An 18,307-nucleotide genomic window follows, 5' to 3' on the forward strand; every position below is an offset into this window, starting at 1 on the left:
GAGGGGGGTCCCTCGCAGTCTCCCTGGTCAAGCAATCCCTCTAGCCGGTTAGGCGAGGGATGGCTATGACTGGGGGAAAGTCCCCCTCACCTCACTAGGGTCTCTGGGCCACCGCAGTTGCAGCCTTTGGTAGGGACTGGGGGAGGGGCTAGGGAGAGGCCTTAAGACACAGCCGGGAGCGGGAGCATACATTCTGCTCCCGGCTGTAGCAAAATTCCAACCCACAATCCCTTTTCAGAAGGTAGTCGGGGCAGGTACTCGTATGTAACGAGGAAATAGAACGATTATCATTGTTGAGCTGCTAAGCTACAGTATACTGCCTGTAAACATTGTTAACATGTACTATTGTATTTTACAGGGCAAAGTCAGAAGACTTCCTGAGAAATAGAAAGGACTGAAGTTCCTAAAGGAGGGGTCAGTTTGACCATGTTGCCACTGTCACGGTGTCAGTTTGAGCAGTAAGTTCTTGTCCTTGCCAGACAGGGCTCGGGGCTGGTGGAGCCCAGAGGTAGTCATGAGTGTGTGGGGTCAACTGAACAAGACTACTGGGAACCCACTCGCAACAACGGCCAGCTCATTGGGGGCTCGGCCCGCTACGGGGGCAGCAGGACAAGGCCTGGCTGCAGGCCCGCCAAGAGGGGGAGACAAAGGGCACTGGCGTCCCGGGCCCCGTGTGTCAGGGGGGCCCGGCCGCCCGGACCCCCTGCGTGGCCGGGCGCCAGTTAATTAAAACAAACAAACAAACAAACAAACAAAAAAAAACAACACTCTTTGCCGGGTCTCCCTATTGGCAGCGCTGGAAATCAGCAGCTGGGTAAGTTTCCGGCGCGCCAGCGTGAGTGGAGGCCTGGTGCATGTGGGAGCAGCCTCGTGGAACAGGTGCCTGCCGCCGGGCCCCCGCAGCATCGTAAAGCACCGTCAAAACCACCCCTCCCCCCATGGCCGCCCCCCCCCCGAGCTTTGCCGGGCCCCCGCAGTGCCGCCAGGGTGATCCCACCCCCACAGCAGTCACCACCGTGGCGCTCACCCCCCAGCTCCGCCGGGCCTGCGCAGTGCCGCCAGAGTGCTACTGCCCACCTCCCCAGCACCGCCACCCCCCGCGGCTGGCCCACCTCCATTTATATATGTATTGGGGGGGGGGGGGGCTGGGGTATTTTATGCATGTATTGGGGGGGCTGGAGTATTTTATATATGTAATGGGGTTGGGGTATTTTTTTTATACATATTGGGGGGCTTGGGGTATTTTTTTATATGTAGTGGGGGAGTCGGGTACTTTTTATTTATATGTATTGGGAGGGTCTCGCATATTTTAGCATTGTGTCCAGTATTTCTGGACAAGCCACCTGGCAACCCTAGCTGCGTTTCCCCTCCCCCCCAGGCATCCTGCAGCCACCGGTGCCCCCCCCCCCCCAGTAGCAGCCACCGGAGCCCCACCCAGCAGCAGCCATCGGCGCCACCCCCCCCCCCCCCTGTAGCAGCCACCGCCCCCCCTCCTTCCCAGTAGCAGCCATCCACAAGGTAAGTCTGATTTTTATTTGTTTTGGGGTGTATTTTTTATATGGATTGGGGGGATGGGAGGGGGTATATTTTTATATGGATTGGGTGGTTAAGTGAAAGTTGCGCGCTAACATTTTTTTTTTCATGGTCGGTGCGCTATGGGTTGGGTGGAGGGCTTTGCTCCCTCCATTTGTCCCGGGCCCCATGATTTCTGTTGGCGGCCCTGCCTGGCTGACCCCCTTCCCTTACCCCATTAAGTGAGCACTCTGGCAGGAACTAGCGGTTACTCTATTATTGTTTAATAAATAAAGCCGCTGCCTTTTATACATTCAAACCAAGTCTGTTGTTACTTATCTGTTATATGTGGGTATCGGTTAACAAGGGGAGGGGGTGGTGGTTCCCTCGCAGCTTGCCTGGTCAATGGGCACCGCTATGGAAATCCTACAAACAGTGCAGCCCAAAGACACTACATTGGATATACAAGATGCACTATGTATACAAACTGTGAGACTGTGTATAAGAGATAATAAAGTTGCTGTTTTAATTTATAAAGTTCCTGGTGGCCGTCAATGCTTGTCAACATGCAGCCTGCACGAAGCCGGCACCCTAAACAAGGTAATGCATCCTGAGTAGCCAAGATTACAGACACTGATGTAAACTCCTTAGGTGCCAGGCCGGGAGGGAAACATTTAAAATGTTTACTCTTTGATATGATCGATCACATGAAATCAAGCAGTGTCAATTTTTATGGAGTTTTAAGTGAGTACAAAATTGGTTATTTGAACGATTTACAGAAAATTGTCAGGACCCCAGGACGTTTAATGAAAAACATGGACGTATGGTTACGCTAATGACAGTGACATGTTTAATGGCTTTGCAAAGCGCTGCTGGCCTCTCTGCCAACAAACAGATTAAATTGCTGCCTGCACCCAACTGTGCATCACGTGAATAGGTTAGCTGAAGCCCTGATGATGTCAACGTGAGTGCAGCCGGTGGAGAGGTCTTTTCCTTCGTTAAGCCGGGAAATGCTTTTCTGATGAGATCTCATACAGGGCAGCATGTACTGCTGCGGCAGAGTTTATTCGAGCATTTGCCCGTTCTCTGCCGCAGCAGTAGCCTGGCGCGCGCCCGAGAGTGACGGGCGCGCGCCGAAGCAGCGGAAGAGCGCCCTCCGATCGGGGCGCTCTCCCTACCGCTGCCGGGTCCGCCGGGTCCCCCGGAACCCCCTGCCGCTGTCCCGCGATCGCGGGACACCAGGGCTCCCTCGGGGAGCCCCTGGACGCACGTGCAGGGGGCGCACGCTCCCGATGACGCGTGACCGCGCGTTTATGACGCGCGGCACGCCGAGGGGCGGCCACTAGCAAGCCGGGAGATTTCCCGGCTTGCGGTACCGACCACACTCGGATAAAGTGTGTCGGTACTGTAAGATGATAAAGTGGCTTGATTTGCATGTAAATAAAAACATGACACTTACCAGGCATTCTCTCCGCAGTGATATATCAACCCACAGGGCCATAAGGGTGACAAAACTTGAGGATAACCCAACTCCCAAGCGCAATCAGTCTAAGGTGTCGCTGTCTGGCAAATAATGATCTCAGAAGCTTGGTTAACCTCAAATTCTATTGCTCTGAGAAATTGTGCAGTGTCGCTGTTGACAATAAGACACTCAGGAGCTGGGAACCCCTACATGAATATTGCATCATACATTGTTACTAGTCACCAGTAGGGGTTATACAGGACTACTGCTGGGGTAATAAGGCGTTCAGGAGCTGGATTACCCTCAAGTTCAATTTCTTTGATGGACTGTGCAGTGCCAGTGCCATAGGAATAAGGTACTCAGGAGTCGTGTTTCCCTCAGTTAATATAGCCAAGAAAGATCGTATAGGGTTTCTGCTACTGTAATAATGCACTCAGGAGTTGGGTTGATAGCGATTATAATCTATAGTATAAGTCAAGGGTAATCAAACTCCAGTGGAAGTTCCCTTTATGTGGCCATTATGATATATTTATGGTAACATACATGAGAGACCACAGCACAATATATCACTACACTCTTGTAATAATGAGCCCTCACATTCAGGGTCACAGAAGGAAAGTTATTGCCTAAGGAATGCAAGACCAGCACGTACCAAGCTGCCAGTTGGGTGAGCACATGGTTTCCATCATCCAAATGGGTAGGGTGGGTTCCAGCATGCCAACACCCATATTGGCAAAGCAAAGACACCCTGAAAGGAAAGGATAAGGTGAGTTACCATGCACACGCTGACCCATGGTACATCTCAAGCCCCCCCAACTCCCTCATTGGCCAATGCCCTACTGTAGAGTTTTCCTGTTAGTCAGTAGACCCATCCTATTGGCTTGTGAAACCTAGTACCAATCTCCTATAGGTGAGTGCAGCATGATCTGGTCTACTTTTGCGTCTCTTGCAGAATCCTCACATTGGTCAATGCCCTCTTGTAGCCCTCTTCCATAGGTCAGTCCCGCTGTAGACTCATTCCATTGATTAATAACCCACCAGTATACTTTATAACTGGTCAGTGTCTGCCTACAGACCTCCCACTATTCATTGTACTCACAGACAGATTCCATCTTACCAGCAGCCACCAAAATATAGGGGTCCTTGAGTAGATTAAAGAAAGATGTTGGGGCAGAACTCTGGGGAAACATGACACAATGGATCAGCACCATTAGCAAAGATCACATCTTCTGTCTCTGTCCTTGTCACATATCAGACATCTCAGAACACTTACCTCTGGTGAAAACGTTGCTGGCCTAAGAATACACAGCTGTAGAGCTGAGGATATAGAGAAAGTGACATTAGTGTGACAATATGACAGAGCTGAGGAGAGGCAGTGACATTAACATCACCATATGATACAGAGCTGAGGAAAGAGCAAACATAACATGCCCCAACCCTTACTACTCTATGGGTATAAGATACATATACTGTATATATGTTCCTCACCTCCATCTAGCAAAGCCAGGACTGCTAGGATCAGGAATGGAGATGACTTTCCAACAAACTCATACATGACTGATCCGAAGGGAGCTCCCGCTGCAGAGGCCGAGATACAAGGGGTGAGGGAAACCCTGGGAGAGAGGGAGGGGGAGAGAGAAACAGGAAGAGAAAGTGCCATTCAGAGGGAAAGAGAGAGTGAGAGAGACCCTCAGAGGAGCGGGGCGAGAGAAAGATACTCAGAGGGAGAGAGACATAGAGAGACCCTCTGAGGTAGACAGAGAAATGGAGACCGTCAGAGGAATATAAAGAGACCCTTATAGGAAGAGACAAAGATAGATAGATATGCAGAGTGAAACCAACACAGAGACTGATCCTCAGAGTAGAAACTAGCACATCTCATGTGGGAAGCCTCATGGAGTTGTACTTACTGAGGACTCCCAAGGCCAGACCTCCCAATGCTATTCCCATAGCTTTTCCTCGCTCATGGTCATCTGGATACACACTTGCCAGCATGCCCAGACCTGAAGGGACATGTATACTGATGCAAGTGTATATGTAAAGGGAGAGCGAAGGAGAAAGAGAATGAGATGGAGGGAGAAAGATACCGTAAAACAGCGGAGTGAAGGATGGAGAGAGAAATAGGGGATGAAATGGAGAGGTTAACAAGGGAATGTGTGAAGTAGAGCTCTAATGGTAAAAGGAGTCAGACTTGTGAGAAGATGTTACCTGCCACAGAAGAGAAAGACGATCCAACACCCTGGAGAGACCTTGCCACAAAGAGAAGGGTGTATGTGCCAGAGAAAGCAAACACTACAAGAGAGATAGAGACGAACGACCATGAGAGAGAGTTTAACTGAGTGAGAAAGAGAGAGCAGAGATACCCCCATTGAGAGAGATCCCCACTGAGAGACAACCCATCGCAGACAGGCCCAATTACTCATAGAGACACCACATCAGGGCCGCCAACATGTGGGGAGAGCCAGGACAAGTGTCCGAAGCCCGGTGGCTGCCGGGGGTCCGGCGACTGGACAAAGTAGTTGCCTCTGGGCCCTGGCTCTCACCCAGGTGCGAGTCTCCCTCACTGCATGTCCCATGCTGAGCTTCTGACGATGGCGCGCGCCGTGCCTCTCTGACATCGCGCGCCAGAAGAAAGCATGGCCCAGCTTCCGACGCACACTGGCATTAGAGGGAGGCCCAGGGCGTGTTGGTGTTGTAAGCTTGGCATGTGATACAGTGAAGGAGGCCCGCAGCGGGGGGAGAGCCGGGGCCCAATGGCAACTACTTTGTCCGGCCATGGGGCCCCCCGCAGCCACCGGGCACGGCCTCACCATCCCAAGGTAAGTCTGTTTTTTTAATATGTATTTCGGTATTGTATTTTTATATGTATTGGGGGGGTGTATTTGTATATGTATTGGGGGGTGTATTTGTATTTGTATATGTATTGGGGGGTGGGTGTATATTTATATGTATTGAGGATGTGTGTATTTTTTTTGTTTCTTTTTATTTTACATTTTCAAGACAGGTTTTTAACATATATCACATAACAAAGAATGAGGGGGCTATGCACTAAGCTCTGAGCTTTTGTGCCGGGCTGAAAAAATTTATCACGTCCGATAAAAAATGAAGCCGGCGGTGCGATTCACTAAGGTCTTCAGCCCATTTTCTATCGGGCGTGCCCAAAATTGGCTTATCATGCGTGCAATGTTTTTTCCCTCTGCTAGCGCACTGAAACTTCCCGTAAGCTAGCTGATAGAAAAAATAAGCCGTCTGTGACATTTGCATGGAGATTCTGCATGACATCCATGCAAGGCTGTTACAGGCGATCGTACACTAAATAAATACATTTTAATTATAGTGTACATGAGCAGGGGGTCTCCGGAGCTGAACAGCATTGGTTTCAGGTCCCGTTATGGGGTGCTGGTATCCCCTGCAGAATTTCAATGTCCCGGTCACGTGACGCTTGAAAGTGCAGGGGATACCGGCACCCCATAACGGGGCCTGTATTTCCTGAAGTAGGGGGTCCACGGACCTGAAACCAATGCAGTTCAGCTCCGGAGACCCCCTGCACATCTACACTATGAAACACATATATATTAAAAAAAGATTTAACAAACATCAATACACGACCCCCCCCCTCCGCCCTAATACATACAGTACAATAATGTTCAAAATTACTATTTCCAGATATCATGGTATTTGGTTCCCACGATCTGATTGGCTGAAATACCATGTGACGCCGGCTTCGTCACGTCATCTTTTTTTGGGGAGGCACATTGACTGATAATATATTAATATGTACCACTTTAGGGTACAGATCAATACAGTACATTATTATGACAATATTTGGGGGGCATTTGTGGCTTGGTATTGCTGTTGGTTTTTTTAATGTCAGTTTCTTATGTGGATGTCATTGTTTGTTTTTTTCCTGCTTAATGTAATAAAATGTTTGCGATTGGTGTTCGTTTGTAGTTAATGTTGTATTATGTTAGCTAATGCGTATTATGGTTATTTCAGATATTGTTTGAATGTATTTCTTAGTCTTTTAATGTTTACATTCATTAATGTTGTAGTAATTCATTGGTTTGATTGGTTAGTGTTACTATTCATTTTGAGTTGGTTTAGGAATTAATTGGTTTCATTGGTTAATGGTTTAATTAATTCATTGTTGATGTTGTTACTGCTTGTATTCATTGGATTAGCTGGCTACTGTTTTTATTTACTTTATTTAGGTATGCTAATGCAGTGTTAATAATTAGCAAATAATCTATTATCCATATCTGGATAATAGTTATTTTGCACATTATTGTACTGTATGTGTTAGGGGGGTGTATTTAGTTAGAAATAATGTTTAGGCACAACATTGGTACCGCAGGCCCGCGGGTACCCCAGGACGGCCGCGGGGTCAGCCGGGGACACCCGCGTGACCCCCGGCCTCCCTCAGGGACCCCCGCGGGGTCAGCCGGGGACACCCGCCGGCCTGTTGTATGGGTTTTGCGCCTGCAAAAAGGTAAACAAAGATTTTTTTCAAAGTCCTGCTTTTTTTTATCACCTGCCTTTAGCTGGTGAGCTTTATTCAGCGCAACTTTCACGTACGAAAAGTTTGCGTTGCTTAGTGAATCCCGCAGAAGGGCAGGATTCAGCGCAAACAGCTCATCTTACGAGCAAAGTTGGACTTTGAAAAATTTCCAGGAAAAAGTCAGTTTTAGAGCGCAAAGTGCCTGTTTGCGCGGCTTAGTGAATAGCGCTCGGCGGAACTTCACGTTCTAAGAGAACTTTGTGCTCTTAAAACGACTTATCACTGCTTAGTGCATAGCCCCCTGAGGGTTCAATAATATTGGGGAAAGATGGGGGATTGGGTGTATTTTTATATGCATTACAGGGTGTATTTTCATATGTATGAGGGGGGATGTATTTTTATATGTATTGGGGGATGGGTGTATTTTTATATGTGTAGCGCACCTCCCCCCCCCCCTGGGAGAAGTGTGGATATGGTGTGTGGGGTGCGGCGCAATACCGGTGGCTCACAGAAAACCTGAGCCTACGCTGCTGGGAACCTGGGGTGCACCTGAGTGATGCTCGGCACCTGTACGGGATTCTATTATGTAGAATAATCCCGTTACAGGAAACATAAGGAATACACACTTGGTATAAGATAACGGTTTTACTGCAGGCAACCAAAAGATAAGATAACACACATACTGCTGCGGCACAGTTTATTCGAGCATTTGCCCGTTCTGTGCCGCAGCAGTAGCCTGGCGCGCGCCCGAGTGTGACGGGCGCGCGCCGAAGCAGCGGAAGAGCGCCCTCCGATCGGGGCGCTCTCCCTACCGCTGCCGGGTCCGCCGGGTCCCCCGGAACCCCCTGCCGCTGTCCCGCGATCGCGGGACACCAGGGCTCCCTCGGGGAGCCCCTGGACACGCGTGCAGGGGGCGCACGCTCCCGATGACGCGTGACCGCGCGTCTATGACGCGCGGCACGCCGAGGGGCGGCCACTAGCAAGCCGGGAGATTTCCCGGCTTGCGGTACCGACCACACTTCAATAAAGTGTGTCGGTAGTGTATACACAGTCCCACCTACCAGGCCAAGCATGGCCATACCCTCCAATCCTCTGTCCCCGACCTGGAACACAGTTCCCAAAGTACTGAAGGGCCATTGGGCAACCAACCACCCTGGCGTCCACAAGGTAATACCCCACCCAATGTGTGGTACAGCGCTGCCCACTAAAGTGTTGTAATAAAAAAATACACCCCCAATACATATAAAATACACCCCCCAAAACATAAAAAATAGACCCCCCCCAATACATATATAAATACACCCACCCACCCCTAATACATATAAAAATACACCACTCACCCCACAAAATAGATATAAAAATACACCACCCACCCCGCCCCCGAATGCATATAAAAATACACCCCACTTCCCCAAATACATATAAAAACACCCCACCCACAACCACATAAGTGGTAAGCTAACTTTGGCTAGGAACGTCCTAGCGCTTTGAATTTTACTGTGCGTGCGGCTGGGAGTACATCATTAAAATGGCTGTATGTTACTTTTTATAAACTTTTATGAAAAATCATGAATGAAAGTCCACCTCTTTTAAGTGTATTAATATTATAAGAGCAAGGGAGTTTTCCTTCAAGCAGGCGGAGCAGCGGAAACACTTGATTCACAAGTACAGTGATCAAAAGGTATATGGCAGGACATTCCTGCAATTGAGTCATGCATAATTTAACTATTCTAAGGCATCTTGCGGGGATGGTCCCAGAATGTCTGACCAAGTCCAGAGTTAACAAAAGAACTGACATGTTAAAGTGCTAAAAGGGGAAGGGGAGTTATAAACAGCTTTCCCCTTGCAGATGTCCAGATGTCCAGGGGGAGAGAGACAAGATGTCGCCGGGGAAGTGGGCTTGGTTAGGTTTGTTAAGCGGGACAAGTGCGAAGTCCGTGCATGTCCGTGGCATACCATGAAGCCCCTTTGCCCGGTTCCATGAAGGACTGGCAACCTTGCTATAGGTGGGAAGTTTGGTTTCCACGCAGCGATTGTACAGAGTAGAGTGAGCAGAGTGTACAGATAGGGTTTGGTGTTTTTAAAAGACCCTACAGCCGATCAGGAGTTAGATTAATCTGAGCTGGATTTGAAACATTATCACATCGTAACCTAAGTCGATAGTTCGAAAGAACTAGGGAATCCAGAAGCAATCCTACGATGGAAAAACGAACGGAGTACCTTCGACAGAGAAAAAGTGGTTGCGAGCGGCACCACTAGCCAAAGACTATTTCGTGTCTCTGTTTGCGCACCAACCCCGCTCCTGGAAATTGGTGCCAAGAGATTGTTTTGCAGCTTTGCTTATGCACAACTCCCTGTTTAGAGACTCTATTTCTAAATATTTCGATCTGGAAGTAGAGGATTTCGTTTTACCCCGTCCCAGTAAGTGTTAATTCGTATTATTTCGTAAATCAAGCTGTGTATGTTCATCGTGTAAATAAATGACAATTTATTTTATCTCTTGCTTTGCTCAATCAAAGGATCCGGGAAATTGTGGTGTTAAAAGTTCTTGTCTCCCGTGACAGGAACATACCTGACATTTACTCCATGGTACTCAGCGCCTCAATCTGCAGTAGGCTCCAGATGTATGAAGGTTATCTCCCCCCGGAAAGATTACACAACAGGCAGGAGGTATATATAATAGGAACGGTTTTATTATTTTCTGCTCCCAGCGCAGTCACTTGGCAACTCTGCCCAATGCAGTCACAACTTTGGTTCCAAACTTCAGATGGTCTCTGGACCTTCATTACGGGTCAAGGGCCCCTGCAGCAGTTCTAGCTCTTCCCTGATCCTCTAGCAGGACCAGGGGTATAGGTCATCACTCAATCCCCTGAAGGGAAGTTAACCTGGGCCTGCCAGTGCACAGCAGCCTGTGTGTGATACCTTGTCTCTGTCAATGGCAGAGACCAACTAACAATTTGGAGATACAACCCCCTTGAGTACAGTAGGGGGAGGGTGCCAGTTCTGAACCCAGGATTGGGAAACCACTGACCTAATCCCACCTCCTCCCCTGTCACTCAAGGGTATTGCTTGAGTGGGGGAAAACCCATGATTGATCCCAACACTGCCTGCTGTTACTAGGACTGATATGTCAGTACAGAGTAGTATAGTAACCACACCCAGCCATGTATTGGGGAGGTGGGTGGAGTATGTTAATATGTATTGGGGGAAGTGGGTGGTGTATTTTTGGTGTATTTTGGTGAATTTTTATATTTTTTCAGGGAAGTGGGTTGTGTATTATTATACAGTTAGGTCTGGAAATAATTGGACACTTACACAATTTTCATAATTTTGGCTCTGTACGCCACCACAATGGATTTGAAATGAAACAACCGAGATGCAATAGAAGTGCAGACTTTCAGCTTTAATTCAAGGGGTTGAACAAAAATATCATATGAAACATTTAGGAATTGCAACCATTTTCATACACAATCCCTGTTGCAGGGTACATGCAACCACACGCGGGTTCTCTTGATAAGGCTTATTTATTGAGCCTTTAAAAATACAGTACACAAAAACAAAATAGCTTCTCTTCAGCATACAAAAACAAAAATAGCTTCTCTTCAGCATACAAAAACAAAACAGACAGTTCATCAAACATGTACTTAGAAGACAGACCTTTGAGCAGTAATCTTCTTTCAGCATTTCAGTACTCCCTCTTGATCAGACAGACTGCATGTGTGTGCAGCCTGTGGTTTATAAAGCTTCCTAATGAGGCAGCAGGGTTACAGAGGGCACGTGCACCCACTCTAGTTACTTACCTCCCCCATGCTCTGGCTCCGCCCCTCATCGGTTCCGGGCTATAACCCTTGATTACCTCTGTTTCCTTCCCTGATCTCACTGACCTATCCCTGCAAGTACCCACTCAAACCTATGCTCCTCCCTGCATCCCTATTCCTTCCCATATAACCCCACTCTGTACTCTCAGTCCTTGCTCTGCATAGCTTTCCTGTAGCTCCTGTGTGTGCAGTGTCTATGCCTAGTTCCCTTGTCTGTTTCAGCTCTGGTTCCTGTCCCTGCCCGTTTGGATTCCTTTGGCTTGAACTTGAACTCTGCTTTGGACTTGACTACGCTGCTCTCCTGCCCTTGAACCCTGGCTTTCGGACATCACTACGCTGCTCTCTCCAACCCCTGAACTCTGGCACTTGGACATTACCCTCCGACCTCTGGCACCCCGGACTCAACAAGTATTATGTTAACCCTTACTCACCAGGTCCGGCAACGTTACTACCACACTCCGGGCACGCCCTCACTGCTGTGGGTGCGTGTTATACCCTTACCCACCTCAGTACTGGGGACTGGCCAGGTCTGCGGGCATACAGCATTACAAACTGGAATCAACTCCAGACCTTTTACCTGCTTAATTGATGATGAAATAACGAAGGAATAGCCCACACCTGTCCATGAAAAATCTTTTGAGTCAATTGTCCAATTACTTTTGGTCCCTTGAAAAAGAGGGGGCTACATATTAAAGAGATGCAATTCCTTAACCCTTCCTCCAATTTGGATGTGAATACCCTCAAATTAAAGCTGATAGACTGCACTTTAAGCCCATATTCGTTATTTAACTGTAACTTGAATTTATTTTGGTAAACAGCCGAAATAACAAAACTTGTATCAGTGTCCAATTATTTCCAGACCTAACTGTATGTATTTGGGATGTGGGTGGTGTATTTTTATATGTATTCGGGGGAGGTGTATTTTTATATGTATTGAGGGAGTGGGTAGTATATTTATATATGTATTCAGGTGGTGGGTGGTGTATTTTTATATGTATTTGTGCGGGTGGGTGATGTATTTTTAAATGTATTCGGGGGGTGGGGGGTGTATTTATCTATGTATTTGGAGAAGCAGGTGGTGTATTTTTATATGGATTCTGGGGGATGCGTGGTGTATTTTTATATGAATTCGGGAGGGGGTGGGTGGTGTATTTTTATATGTGTAAGGGGGTCACCCCCGGTTCCCCTGATCTTCCTTTGCCCCCTGCCTTACCCCTGTGGCAGTGGGGGAAGTTGACGGCGACTTCTCCCGGCGGGCACCGCAGTAAAGATCGCGCACGCGGCCCCCATAGGAAAGAGCTGTACCAAGAACTACAATTCCCAGCAGCCTCTTGGGACTGCACTTTCACCCTGGCCACAGGCAGCATTGAAGCCAATAGAGCTGGCAGATTCTCATGCTGCAGAGTTGCAACAATGTTGTGTGCAGACAGAGTTTTTGTCAGTTGGAGCTGGGAGCAAGAAGGGGAAGGATGGGTGTAGGGAGCAAGTGGCTCCTGCACCAGGTAAGGTTTCCCAGGTCCCAGACAGGCCCCAACTCCCCACCAGGTTAGTGGGTAATTAATAAGGGACGGCCCCAGGTTAGGGACCCTTCCCTTAGGTTCGTGTGTGTGCGTCTTTTCAGTGTCACGGCTATCAGTGCTGTGAGTGCTGACAAGAGGGCATCGTATGTGTGTGCAGCGCATTCGCTGCAGGCACCAAGCAGGTTGCAGTGCGTTGCTGCAGGTGTTGAGTATTAGGTAGAAGTAGTCAGAGGGGACCCGGATGGTACGGGAGAGGTAGTGTGGGTGCAGTGGATCAGTGACCCGCCTGCATAGGATAGGCTACCCCGTATGCCCCTAGGAGTTTGCCCCTGAATCCATTTAAGGTTGCTGTGCTGTAGGGACTGCCTATAGTAGCAGCGAGCATCACCGTAGTTCACAGAGTCAATTAGGGACTCAGCAGACGCTGCATATCCGTTCAGAGGGTTGGGCGCAGGCCTCCACTGCCGTTGCAGGGGCTTTCCGTGTGGGATCGTCCTGATGGTGGTTCCGGTGTTCTTCTATCATCGGATCCTTTGTGAAGCCCGTTGCAGGCCCGAGCACTGGAGTGCTCGGCAGGTAACCCCTTATCAACAAGTGCACCAACAGTCCTATTAGTTTCATTAGTGACTGCGCAGTCACACATATCCTCTCTCTGTAAGAGCGCGGGACATTGTGTGGGGATTATTGGACACGGGGTGGGATCAGGGGGGAGCGTCCTGCGGGACGCCGTATTCTGTGTCTCCTCTAGAGAGGGACACCTGTTATTCTGTTGATGTTATATGGTTCATATGCGCACAAGTAAAGGTATTGGTTATTATACATACGGTGTGCTGAGTATTTGTATGTGTCCTGCGAGTAACAATTCCCGCTCTGCTGGGAACCATCGCAGGTGGAGGCGCTGCACCGAGTACAGGGTTTCTCCTAATATAATTGCCCCAGGTTCCCCGTGGCGGAAGCTCAGCCCTCCTGTGAGCCTAACAGGTAAAGCACCACACCTGGTAACAGTAGGTTCTCCGCACTCACACTATATCTGTGATTGGGTGGGGGGAAATACCCGTTACATATGTATTCGGGGGGGGGGGTGGTGGTGTATTTTTATATGTATTTGAGGGGCGGCTTGTATATTTTTATATGTATTCGGGGGAGGTGTATTTTTATATGTATTGAGGGGGGTGGGTGGTGTATTTATATATGTATTCAGGTGTTGGGTGGTGTATTTTTATGTGTATTTGTGCGGGTGTGTGATGTATTTTTATACAGTATGTATTTGTGCGGGTGGGTGGTGTATTTATATATGTATTTTGGGGGGTGGGGTGTATTTTTATATGTATTCGGGAAGGTTGGTGATGTATTTTTATATGTATTATGGGGTATGGGTGGTGTATTTATATATCTATATATATCTATATATATATATATATGTATTCATGTGGTGGGTGGTGTATTTTTATATGTATTCATGCGGGTGGGTGATGTATTTTTATATGTATTTTGGGGGTGGGTGGTGTATTTTTATATGTATTCGTGCGGGTGGCTGATGTATGTTTATATGTATTTGGGCGGCGGGTGGTGTATTTTTATATCTATTTTGTGGGGTGGGTGGTGTATTTTTATATGTATTCGGGGAGGTGGGTGGTGTATTTTTGTATGTATTCGGGGAGGTGGGTAGTGTATTTTTATATGTATTCGGGGGGTGGGTGGTGTATTTTTATATGTTTTCGGAAAGGTGGGTAGTGTATTTTCTATATATTCGGTGGGCTGGTGGTGTATTTTTATATGTATTTGGGGGGGTGGGTTGTGTATTTTTATATCTATTTGGTGGGGTGGAGGGTGTATTTTTATATGTATTGGGGGCAGTGGATGTTTGAGAGAGTAAAATGTTTTGGCCTCAGTGGATTATGGGCGAGTCAGTAGGTTTGGGGGATCAGTGGTAGGCTGACCATATTTCCTAGAAACAAAAACGGGACATTGGGATGGCAAAAACGAGATGGGGTTATGTAATATTCCGTATTCATGAAAAAGTAAGACAATAACAAAAGTTTTATTACATGAACATATTGAGTTAACAATTCTCCCTCCTTCTCTCCCTCTGTCTGCCTCCCTCTCTCTCCCTGCCTCCCTTCCTCTCTTTCTCTCCCCATCTCCCTCTCCCCACCTGTGTTCCTGTCTCTCTCTCCCTGTCTCTCTCTCCCTCTGAGCGTCCATATCGCCAACTGCTCGGGGACAGGACGTTACAGTTCGGAGCACTCGGGGGAGTTGGAGGGGGGCCGAAAACGGGACAAAATGGAATTTTATATAGAAAAACGGGACGGTCAGGAAATAGGGTAAAAACTGTACTGTCCCATTCAAAATGGGACGTATGGTCAGCCTAATCAGTGGGGTTAGTAGGTTTGAGGGATCACTAGGTTTAAGCGGTCTGTAGGTGTAAGGCATCAGTAGATTTTTGTGTTTGTAGATTTAGCCAGGTCCCCCTCTTACCTCCGGGCTGCGTGAGGGGGACGGTTGTGTGGTTGCTGCAGGGATATGGTGAGCTGGCGAGCAGGTCGCCAGTGCTCCACCATGGGAGCCACAATTTTGTTTGTGCGCGCGCATGTGCAGAGAAGACTCGCACATACGCAGATAGTATCTAGAGCTGCAGCGGCCATCTTTGTACACCTGGCGCATGCGCAGTATAATGCCAGCGGCGCCCATTACACCCATAGATCCGCTGGGAACTACAAGTCGCAGCAACCTCAGGGGCTGCAGACCACATTTTGTGAGGCAGCCAACAGGACTGCTGCATTTAAAACAGTTAGAACAGTGATAAAAGTTAGGACAGTTAGGGCAGTTGGTCAGTTGGGAGCAGAGTACAGAAGAGCGAGGTAGGGTCCCAGGTGCCAGTAGCCCTGGGACTAGGCCAGTTTTCCCCTGCAGGCCCCAGTTAGTCCCCGACTCACAGTAGGTACCTGCAGCTGTATAGGGAAGACCATAGTTAGGGACCATTTTCCCTGTGTTGTGCAGTATCAGGGACACAGTGTCTACACCACGCAGTGACGCGTAACTTGTGGTCTGGGATCAGGCCACCTACGTTCAGAGACCATTTATGGTGGACACTCCTGCTGGAGACCACCCCACCCGAAGGAGGGAGGCGTCGTTTTAGCAGACTGCCGTTGACTGTTGTTCAGCTACACCCGGGGGCTGGAGCGCCCGGGAAGGTATCCGCATAAGTGCATCAACATTCACGTGGGCAGCGCTGTCCCAGGCCATTGGGGTCTTGACACTGGGACCCTGGTGCCCCTGCACCCAAGTACTGTGGGGATATACCGCGGGTTGATATACATATATGTCTATTGCTGTTCCTATTGATGTCATTATTTATTACCTCCCAGTAAATACTGTTTCCCATACTCTGTGTGTGTATTACTGGGCATATTGTCTTGGGAGGGGTTATCCTACTATGTGAGGATCCTTCTCAGGTGGAGGCACTGTTTAGTAGATATACATATACCCCAGGCTCCCCAGCAGCAGAGCATCAGGCCTCATGTTTGCCACACAGGTATAGCAGCACACATAGTCACCCTGACACAGGGGGAAAGGGGGCTACATAGGTTTGGGGATGGGCAGGTTTTAGAGGCCAGTAAGTTTGAGGAGTCTGTAGATTTGAGGGGATAGTATGATTGGGGGTCAGTATATTTAACAAAGCAGCAGGGTGTCTGGTGTCAGGGAACATTAGTATGTTTGCAGGTCAGTAGGTTTAGGGGGATAGTAGGTTTGAAGTGGTCAGTAAGTTTGGGGGTCAATAGGTGTGTATGTCAATAGGTGTGTCAATAAGTTTAGGACTAGTGGGTCTGGGAGGTCTGTAGGTTTGGGGTCAGCAGGTGTAGGGGGGGGTCAGTAGGTTCGAAGGGTCAGTGTATACAATATCAAAATGCTACTTACTGATAGTGGAAAAAAACAGGATGACAAACCCACAAAACATAGGGGTGTCATATCCGACCCTGAGGAAAGAAGAGGTGGATTATACAAAGAGCAGCATATAGAAACGGCCCTGTAGGGAAATATCCTCTACTTGAGAGAGACATCTGCATTTCTAGAGACACAGCCTTATGGAGAGATAGTAATCCCTGCACACATGCTTATATAGAGGGAGTTATTTCTGCACACAGCCTTATACAAAGGGAGCTACAACTGCACACAACCTTATACAGAGGGTGTTTAGCATGCATTAAGCCTTATACAAACGAACACACAAGTTTATACATTATGAGTTATCCTTGAACAGAGCCTTATACAGAGGTCTCACCTGTTAGTGAGCAAACCCACAAAGGGGTTCATCAGGAGCTGTAATATAGCTTTGGATGCGAACAGCAGCCCCACTCGCAAGTTCTCTTCCCGTAAGAAACCTGTCCCTTTATAGCAGCTCCCCTTCTCCTTCACGGGAACTTGGGTCACGTTCCTGCCCACACTTTGAAGAGGAACCCCGCTGGACATTGTGGAGTTATCATACAGCGAGGGGACGGAGGAGAAAGCAGAGCCAGAGGGAGAAGAGGAAGAAGGAGAGAGCTGGGGTAGAGACGTGTTTCCGTTCTCATATTCTGTGACATACAGGAAACTGGGGATGATTGGAACTACAGTAAGAAGAGAGACTAATGTCAGCCAGAGACCTTGTTATGTCTGTGTGTGGCTCATCATTATATGTTCCTGATTGTCACATATGCCTCATCATGTCTCCCCCATTATATCCCATAACTTGTCACCTGTCCCTCCTTATTATATGTCCCTCATTGTGACCTGTGTATCGTGACCTGTTCCTCATTGTCATCTGTCCCTCATTGTCTCCTGTGCCCTTTCACCTGTCCTTCCTCCTTGTCATCTGTCCTTTGTCACCTTTGACTCGTCTGTCCGTCATTGTCATCTGTTCCTTGTCACCTGTCCTTCCTTGTCATCTGTCCCTCAATTTCACATACAGTAGGCATAATTTTTCCAGATTATTCGACCCTCATGATCACTTTCCATCCAGCCATCTCCCCAGTCTTTCCCTTGAAAACAGATAAAGGTTCATCAATCTAACCTTTATTTGCACTCACCATGCCTGCTGGATACATATTTCACACATCTACTACTCTCTCACAAAAATAAGTATACCACCCTCCAAACTTAAAGCCTGTGTCTTAAAAAAGCACAACCATGTACTCCTTGACCAATTAAATGAGTCAAACACTCTACCACTTGAGTTAGCTACTCAAACTCCCCTATCCAGTGATAACTCCTACCAGAAAACATGCAAACATACCCACGACTGTAAAAAGCATGTTATCCAGCAGTAGACCAACAAATACCACCAAGAGGACCAGTTTACGGGACCCTCGCCTCTCTTTCAGCCACTTCCAGGGGCCACACTCCATCATGGTGAGAGAGCGGGGCAAAATTCTAGAGTGTGAGGAGAGAACAGGATAAGTGCAAGGATATAAAGAAAGGTAGCCACATCCCTCTATATTCAGACCCATTAAACACGTCA

At 48.1% G+C, this 18,307-nt stretch overlaps 1 protein-coding gene across 2 annotated transcripts in view; it reads right to left on the reverse strand.

The window, feature by feature from the left end:
* The window catches only part of LOC142495660 (chromaffin granule amine transporter-like), an 82,176-nt gene that overhangs the window by 46,376 nt on the left and 17,493 nt on the right, over window positions 1-18,307 (reverse strand). For both annotated transcript variants that reach the window (XM_075601422.1, XM_075601421.1), the window contains exons 2-10: window positions 18,083-18,219; window positions 17,093-17,417; window positions 16,729-16,787; window positions 5,183-5,266; window positions 4,885-4,977; window positions 4,463-4,552; window positions 4,248-4,291; window positions 4,092-4,152; window positions 3,627-3,722 (exon numbers count right to left, since the gene is read on the reverse strand). In XM_075601422.1, the coding sequence (XP_075457537.1) occupies window positions 3,627-3,722; window positions 4,092-4,152; window positions 4,248-4,291; window positions 4,463-4,552; window positions 4,885-4,977; window positions 5,183-5,266; window positions 16,729-16,787; window positions 17,093-17,417; window positions 18,083-18,197 (967 nt within the window). In that variant the 5' untranslated portion in view covers window positions 18,198-18,219. The remainder of the gene's footprint in view (window positions 1-3,626; window positions 3,723-4,091; window positions 4,153-4,247; window positions 4,292-4,462; window positions 4,553-4,884; window positions 4,978-5,182; window positions 5,267-16,728; window positions 16,788-17,092; window positions 17,418-18,082; window positions 18,220-18,307) is intronic.

This window comes from Ascaphus truei, chromosome 5, assembly GCF_040206685.1.
Source record: "Ascaphus truei isolate aAscTru1 chromosome 5, aAscTru1.hap1, whole genome shotgun sequence".
Taxonomy (NCBI): domain Eukaryota; kingdom Metazoa; phylum Chordata; class Amphibia; order Anura; family Ascaphidae; genus Ascaphus; species Ascaphus truei.